Source organism: Myotis davidii, unplaced genomic scaffold, assembly GCF_000327345.1.
Source record: "Myotis davidii unplaced genomic scaffold, ASM32734v1 scaffold980, whole genome shotgun sequence".
Lineage (NCBI taxonomy): Eukaryota > Metazoa > Chordata > Mammalia > Chiroptera > Vespertilionidae > Myotis > Myotis davidii.
The window spans coordinates 75,864-84,828 of NW_006292236.1; the positions used below are offsets into that span (position 1 = coordinate 75,864).

General features: G+C 40.4%; 1 protein-coding gene across 3 annotated transcripts in view; it reads right to left on the reverse strand.

The window, feature by feature from the left end:
• Window positions 1–8,965, reverse strand: part of STAM (signal transducing adaptor molecule) — a 62,289-nt gene that overhangs the window by 16,414 nt on the left and 36,910 nt on the right. For all 3 annotated transcript variants that reach the window (XM_006765664.2, XM_015565281.1, XM_006765665.2), the window contains 3 exons: window positions 7,476–7,566; window positions 5,563–5,755; window positions 1,528–1,622 (listed from right to left, as the gene is read on the reverse strand). In XM_006765664.2, coding sequence (XP_006765727.1) covers window positions 1,528–1,622; window positions 5,563–5,755; window positions 7,476–7,566 — 379 coding nt within the window. The remainder of the gene's footprint in view (window positions 1–1,527; window positions 1,623–5,562; window positions 5,756–7,475; window positions 7,567–8,965) is intronic.

Here is an 8,965-nt window from a genome sequence, read left to right on the forward strand (position 1 = left end):
GCCTTCTTTAAAATTCAATGCATATGTAAAGAAATATACGGTAACCCGAATTTACCACACTCGCAAAATCGCACACAGCCAACCATACACCCAGTATGGTATCGCGATTCGTGATTTTGCGCTATCATACTGGGTGTATGGTCGGCTGTGTGCGATTTTGCGAGTGTGGTAAAATCGCATAACAGCAAAATCGCATAACAGCCGAGCATACACCCAGCAGCGCTGCTGATGCCTGAACGGTATGTGGAATGAAGTGGGCGGGCATCGGGAGGCCACTATGGCACGGGGCAAGCACTATGGGCAGTCTATCTGAAGTGTACCTGGCATATAAGACGACCCCCCACATGGAGGCATATTTTTCAGGGCCCAAAAATCGTCTTATACGCCGGCAAATACGGTAACATAGCAATTAACCTTCTCCAAAAGAATATCAAGGCACATACAGCTTAAAAGAAATGAATTTCCACCCAGCTGACATGGCACAGTGGTTGAGAATCAACCTATGAACCAGGAGATTATGGTTCAAGATTCCTGGTCAGGGCACAGGCCTGGGTTGTGGCTCGATTCCCACTGGGAGCGTGCAGGAGGCAGCCAATCAATGATTCTCTCTCATCATTGGTGTTTCTATCTCTCTCTCCTTCTTCTTTCCTCTCTGAACTTAATAAAAAGAAAGAAAAAGAAAAAAATTAATTTCCTCTCTGAATTTTCCATCCTTGTATCCATGTGGTCAATCATTATTCATAAAAATATTAAGAATCAAACTCCTCATAATGAAGATTCATTAAAGTACAGTATTATGAAAAAATATAATCAACTGTCTATCAAAATTTTGATAAGCTACCACCAGTTACATCTCCTGCAACTATTATGCCTGTAATATCACTACCTCTTTGGCCCCACTTTCTAGTTTATTTCTCCTAGTCAGCAAAGATTTGGCAATAAAACAAAAAAAAATGATTTATATGATTAGTTATGGCCGCTTCTGAATATCTAACAAGAAGGTTTAGAAAAGCCATTACTGTTGCTTAGAGGCCACAGCTTCCAAATTTGAGGTTAGAACACTAGAGAAATGGTCTCAACCTTTGAAAAGGAAGAATTGTTTATGAGGTTGCCCTGCATCTGTCATACTTTTATCAACTGATGATAATGAAAATATATAAATTCCATTAACACTTTTTAGTATGCATTTTTACACTAGCACATATATACATATATAAGTGTGAATATACATATATATACATACACACACATACATATACATATATGTGTATTTATAGGTATAGGTAGATATAGATTGTTTTTTAAAGAAAAAATCCATACTCTCTCTAAAGATAATCTTGGTAGACAAATGATTGCAATTCTTAGATGATTTATGGTAAATAATCTACTGACCAGGCAGCTGCATTTTTAATAAACACCTTGAAAACAGTACCATTTGAAAGTACCTGCTCCAAAAAATTGAATTTACTCAGCCTTCATTAAGAGGATTAATGATTATCATCCATTGGCAGACTGGAAAATACTTACTCATTTCTGGGTCCGCAGTGAGATCTGCAGTTACAAAATTAGAGGGAAATAACCCCATGCCTTGATGGGTTTCACCTTTCCACCAGTTGGGATCACTATGAGGAACAAAAAAGAATATTTGACTATAATAAAGATTTTTATTTCTATACAACTTTCCCTTTTATAGTGTTTAATTTACATTACTACCAGATTTGAAACCCACATCAATGCAGTGAAGAATGAAATGAATGTATCATTATCATAAATATGAGATGAGGCCTCAAAGAAAATAAGTTATTAAACACATAGTGCTTTATCTTTTGGAAGGCTGATGAATGCTTAAAGGATTTACTATAAGACACTAAACTCTCCCCTCATAAAAGAGGTCCATGTACTTAAGAATTGTCAAGTTCAGGTGGTTTTAAGGCTCCACTGTAAGAATCCTTTGTAATCTTCTATAATAATCTATAATAATAAAAGCATAATATGCTAATTAGACCAGACGTCCTTCAAGACAAAGCTGGGGCTGTGAGGGAAGCCCGGGTCTTGGGTGTCAGAGGGAAGCCGGTGCCAGCAGCCAGGGGACGGAAGGCCTACTCTTTCACGAATTTCGTGCATTGGGCCTCTAGTCCTATATAATAAAAGGGTAATATGCAAATCAACCGAACAGCAAAACAACCAATCACTATGACGTGCACTGACCACCAGGGGGCAGATGCTCAATGCAGGAGCTGCCCCCTGGTGGTCACTGCACTCCCATAGGGGGAATGCCGCTCAGCCATAAGCAGCAGCACAAAGAATGTCTGTCAGTCAGACATCCTCCAAGGGTTCCCAGACTGCTAAAGGGTGCAGGCCGGGCTGAGGGGGACCCTCCCCCCCACCTTATGCATTGGGCCTCTAGTATGATATATAACAAGATCTTAAGATGTCCATTCTTTTTTTTTTTAAATATATTTATTGATTTTTTACAGAGAGGAAGGGAGAGAGATAGAGAGTTAGAAACATCGATGAGAGAGAGACATCGATCAGCTGCCTCCTGCACATTTCCCACCGGGGATGTGCCCACAACCCAGGTACATGCCCTTGACCGGAATCGAACCTGGGACCTTTCAGTCCGCAGGCCGACGCTCTATCCACTGAGCCAAACCGGTTTCGGCATAAGATGTCCATTCTTGTGCTCTATCTAAAATGTATCAGCAAATTTTTCCCCACAAGAAAACACATATGACAGAGACACTGTTTATAGCATAAAATGTTCACAAGGAACACACTTCAAGGTACATACTGTATCTTTACTGTATCTGTATCTAGTCTAAGAAAAGCTAGCAAGCTCTCAAGTATTTTTGAATAAATGATCAAGGTTTTGTGCAATTTCCAATAAAATAGCTCAAACGTAACTTCATTATTTCCCACTCAAGAAATGACTCCATATAATAAAAGCCTAATATGCTAAGTGTCCAGTCTTCCGGTGAGCCATTCAACCAACTGAAGGGTGATATGCTAAAGCCACTCAACCACTCACTATAACGTGCACTGACCACCAAGGAGCAGTCAACTGATTGACCAGTTACTATGATGTACACTGACTACCAGGGGGCAGAGAGTCAACCGGTCAACCAGTCGCTATGAGGTGCACTGACCACAAGGGGGCAGACGCTCTGACGGGTAGGTTAGCTTGCTGCTGGGGTCCGGCCAATTGGGACTGAGCGAGAAGGGCCAGACATGCCCTGGAGCCCTCCTGCAATCCCTGCCCGGCTGGCCAAACTCCTGCATTCCTCCTCAGCCCCAATCGTGCACCAGTGGGGTCCCTTGGCCTAGCCTGTGCCCTCTCACAATCCAGGAACACTCAGGGGATGTCAGAGAGCCGGTTTTGGCATGGCAGAGACGGTTTTGGCCCGATTCTGCAGGCCTAAGGCTAATATGCCAATCGACCGAACTGTGGAACGACCCATCGCTATGATGCACACTGACCACTAGGGGGCAGATGCTCAATGCAGGAGCTGCCCCATGGTAGTCAGAGGCCAGAAGCCAGGCTCACGGCTGGCGAGTGCAGCGGCAGTACTAGGAGCCTCTCCTGCCTCCACAGCAGTGCTAAGGATGTCTGACAGCTTAGGCCCAATCCCGGTGGGGAGCGGGCCTAAGCCAGCAGTCGGACTTCCTCCAAGGCTCCCAGACTGTGAGAGGGCTCAGGCTAGGCCAGCCGTGGGCAGACTACGGCCTGCGGGCAGGAACCGGCCTGTCTGAAATGAATAAAACTAAAAAAAATGCAGGCCTAAGGCTAATATGCCAATCGACCGAACTGTGGAACGACCCATCGCTATGATGCACACTGACCACTAGGGGGCAGATGCTCAATGCAGGAGCTGCCCCATGGTAGTCAGAGGCCAGAAGCCAGGCTCACGGCTGGCGAGTGCAGCGGCAGTACTAGGAGCCTCTCCTGCCTCCACAGCAGTGCTAAGGATGTCTGACAGCTTAGGCCCAATCCCGGTGGGGAGCGGGCCTAAGCCAGCAGTCGGACTTCCTCCAAGGCTCCCAGACTGTGAGAGGGCTCAGGCTAGGCCAGCCGTGGGCAGACTACGGCCTGCGGGCAGGAACCGGCCTGTCTGAAATGAATAAAACTAAAAAAAAAAAAAAAAAAAAAAAAAAAAAAGACCGTGCCCTTTTCTGTAATGATGTTTACTTTGAATTTATATTAGTTCACACAAACGCTCCATCCATGCTTTTGTTCCGGCCCTCCAGTCCAGTTTAAGAACCCATTGTGGCCCTCGAATCAAAAAGTTTGCCCACTCCTGGGCTAGGCTGTGGGACCCCTGCCCTCCAAGGGCAAGAATTTCATGCACCAGGCCTCTATTATTATAGTATGTACTAGAGGCCCAGCCCACGAAATTTGTGCATGGGTAGGGTCCCTACGCCTGGCCTGTGGTCAGGGCCAATCATCCCTGGCTGCCAGCAGCCAGTCCTGACCCCTGCCGCCGCCACTGGTCGCCTTCTGTGTGTAGGGGCAACTGGCAGGGCAATCGGGGCCCAGTCGCCACCCACATTCGCCACCACCCACCCCCGATTCCCCGTTCCCCATCGGGCGATCGGAGCCTGCTGGCTGGGGGGAGGGACCAAGAGGTTGACCAGCAGGCCCCAATCAGGTGATCAGGGCCTGCAGGCTGAGGCAGCTCCTACGTTGAGCATCTGTCCCCTGGTGGTCAGTGCACATCATAGACGACTAGTTGTTCCGTCCTCCGGTCGATTTGCATATTATGCTTTTATATATATAGATTATAGAAATAACCTTAAATCTATTTGAATTTATTTTTAAAACCACTTATCTGCCAAGTTTAGAACTTCATTATCAATAACAATTTTCATAAACATAAAGCTGTAGTAAGAGACAAATGCATTGAATCACTCCTCCTATGATAATGTAAACGCATATAATTCCATGTAAAATTAATTTGTTCCAAATACACTAAATAGCCCTAACCGGTTTGGCTCAGTGGATAGAGCGTCAGCCTTCAGACTCAAGGGTCCCAGGTTCGATTCCAGTCAAGGGCATATGCCTTGGTTGTGGGCACATCCCCAGTGGGGAGTGTGCAGAAGGCAGCTGATCGATGTTTCTCTCTCATCGATGTTTCTGGCTCTCTATCCCTCTCCTTTCCTCTCTGTAAAAAAATCAATAAAACATATTTTTTTAAAAATACACTAAATAATAAACACACTATATTCTGCATTTATGATAAATTTCATAAATACACATATATTTGGTATTTTTTCTAAAATCTTAACTTTTTTACTAACTTAACAATCTATATTATTAAATGGAACCAAAAATGAATAGATTAAACTAAGCCTTTCCCACAAAAATTAAATCTAGTTAAATATATGAAGAAAAAATTAAACTACAAAATAAGAATCCAGCCATTATATCATAAGCAAAGCAACCATCAGACAAAGAAAATAGCTGGATCAGTATTTTTTAATTGCATTTGGTGATAGCATCCAACAGGAGTAATATGAAACACAAAAGTAACATGTTATATATTTTTCACATGAAAGATCCATCACCTGTCATCAAGAACAGTAATAATTTCTCCAGCTTTAAAAGTAAGTTCATTATCTTCAGCAGCTTCAAAGTCATATATAGCACGAACTTTTCGGCCTTCGTGTTGGTGGTTAGTTAAGAGGTTGGATGTACTTGGATACAAAGTGGAAAGGGTGGTGGACTGCTGTTTTTGTTCCTTCAGGGACAGCTCAATGGCTAGAAAATAATGGGTTTAAGAAGACCCAAAATGTTAACATGTCCAATAATCCAAAGAAGTGTAAAAATATATCTGAATGTAAAAAGTATTCTTCTCTCAGTAGTGTAGCTGGAAACTAGGACAATAAAAATCATTTCATCAATTTTATTCATTCATTCACAACTGCAAGTTCAAAAAAATAACAAAAAAATTGAACAGCATGATGACAATTTTTTACTGAACAAGACAATTAAAATAATTCTGGGTAATTAAAAGACATAAACTTAGATCCATTTTAAAAATTTTAGTTGCAGATATATTTTCTTTTGTCTTTTCAATGTATTCCTATAGCCTAAGTTCCCAAAATGATAAAATCACTTGGGAAATAGTCTCAAGCCTCATTTGGGGACTTACTGATTACTGAGAACCTATATTTTATTGCTCCAAAGATAATTCTTTTATAATGAGTCTAAGAATTGGAATTTAGAAATAACTACAATAAAGTCTCATCTAACAAATTCCCTAAAATAGATTTCAAATGTGTCTCCTCTATCTCCATCCTCCTCTCCCCATGTAGGCCATCACTATGGGATTGATTACCTTGGTTTCAAATCAACCCAAACCCCTTCTTCCTTTCCATCTCTGTTCTAGATCAATAAAAGACCTAATGAGAAAATAAAACTTTAAAACTATCCTAAGAAAATATAGGAAAATGTCTTTTAGGATGTTAGAGTAGGAAAAGAACAACTTAAGACATAAAAAAGCAAAACTAACAGAAAAGCAAAAATTTTGACTACATCAAAATTTAAAATTTGTTTGATAAAACACACATTATCGAAGTTAAAGTATAAGCCGAAAATCAAGAAAAGAATAGATATCTACTATAGATAAAACAGGCAAAAGATTAGCATGCAAAAATAAAGACTTTCTACATATCATTATGTTTTTTAAAAAGAGATTCAATAAAAAAAGAGAAAGTCAGAATGCAAATAAGCATACAAAAAAGGACTCAACCTCAATGGTAGTAAAAGAAATAAAATTTAAAATAATGGGACATCATTTTGAATCTATCATATTCATAAAACTTAAACAGTGACAAGACCAAATGCTGTCAGAAAGGTAAAAATAATAGCTTTCATACACTGATGATGGAAAAGAAAACTATTACCAAAATTGAAGAAATGCCTGCCCCATAAGCCAACACTTCACTATTAGTCACACAAAATACACACACACACACACACACACACACACACACACACACGGGAACACATACAGGTATATTCAATGCAGCATGTTTATTATAGTAAAAATAAAAAACAGAAAACCCAAACGTCCATCAGTAGGAGGATAAATTACAGTATGTATTTATTAGTACACTGGAATATTATATAGCAGTTAAAAAAAAGTAAATTTGATTCATATGTCTAATCATGAATAGATCACAAAACGCTGCATAAAAAGTACAGTTGCAGATAGATGTATACTATTTACAAAAATATTTTATTGGACACAAAAAGTATTTGGTACTGTTTATGGATATTTATGGGTAAATTGTGTAGTAAAAATACTGATCAATAAGACATACATGACAGTTGTGTTGGGAGAGAAGAGGAAGAAGTGATATTGAGGGAAACAAAGTAAATTTCAGCTATTTCTTTTATTTTAAAATATTTCAGGGAAAAAATAATTAAGCAGGCAACCTATCTTTCTCCCCGTATCAGGGACTTAAAAACATACCTTTGGCTAAATCTTCTTCTTCTTTTTTGTTAGTCACTGTACCAGGATCCTTGGCTACCAGAGCTGGGCTTGCTTTTGCTTGTTCTGCAGCCTAACACACACACAAAAAGGAACACAATATTTGAGGGCCGATCTCAAATACTCCTCCCCCACCTAATCTACAAAGGTGCAAGATCCTTCTTGTCAATCTAAAACAAACTTCTGAAGAATAAAGAAATCCAACTGGAGCAGCCTGAAGAGGAGAAGAGTTAGAACTGGAGAAAACAGACTGAGAGCAGCTGGATACTTAGAGCCAATAGCCTAAATAACACCATTGAAGATTTGTATAAAGAGGTTAAACTAAAAGCAGACAGTACACAAACCAAAAGAAAAAAAAACTAGAGATTTAAAAATGTTTAGAAAAATAAAACTGGAAAAGGGGTTGAGAGAGGGAGGAAGGTGACTATTTTAAAAACAGATAGCTTCAAAAATTTTTAAATATGTACTTAAGGATTCTATTGCTTGCTTCCAGATTAAAAGTCAGGATGTTCTCTTTAGGGACCCAGATTTATATATAATAATATAAATGCTCATAAAATTCTACTATTTGGTAAAACAAAATACATGCAGTTAATTCTGGGAATATATTGCTGTCCATCTTAAGTATATTTTGTAAATAAGGTAGTTTACAAGTAAATTAATACATAAATTGATTCACACTTATGGAATTAGAAGCTTCTAAGCCTCAACGGCCTCTTGGTTTTTCCATGACAGTAAAGGCAATTCAGACTCCAGCCTATCCTACCAGTCTTATTTTCAACCATTCTATCAGTGACCAGAAACTGCTAGCCTATATACAGATATATTAAATGTATATAATATATACACACATATGTATATGTATATGTATACTAGAGGCCTAATGCACAAAATTCATGCAAGAGTAGACCTTCCTTCCCCCGGCTGTCGGCACAGGCTTCCCTCCTGTGGGAAACTGATATAGGGTTAAGCCTTGAACTGACCTGTTGGCAAAGTCACAAACAAGTCCTAGCTTAGAGGGCACAATCCTCTTAGCTTAATTAGGCTTGACCTTATAACACTCCCTAGATCTTATCTGGGAATCTAATGGGCTGAGGAAGTGCAGGAAGTATAACCATGGTGTAAACAAGTGAAACTCACAAGAACTGTGTAACTATGGTAACCACTGCCTTGTTTACCGCTCACTATAAAAAGCTTGGTGAGGCCTGAGCACAGTGGAAGTCCTTCCTCTTGAGTTGGACTTGCCGCCTGGTCCCCCAATATTCCCAAATTATCTCGTGTCTTTTCTCTTTCATTTGTTGTGCGGCTCCTCTTCCAGGCCCGAACCCTGAACCACGCAGGACGTGGAGGGAAACACTTACGACACCTCCAGCCCTGCTTCGTCCAGAAGGACTTCTGGTCTAATGAGCATATTACCCTTTTATTATTATAGTCTAGGGGCCCGGTGCACGAAATACGTGCACTGGGTGGGT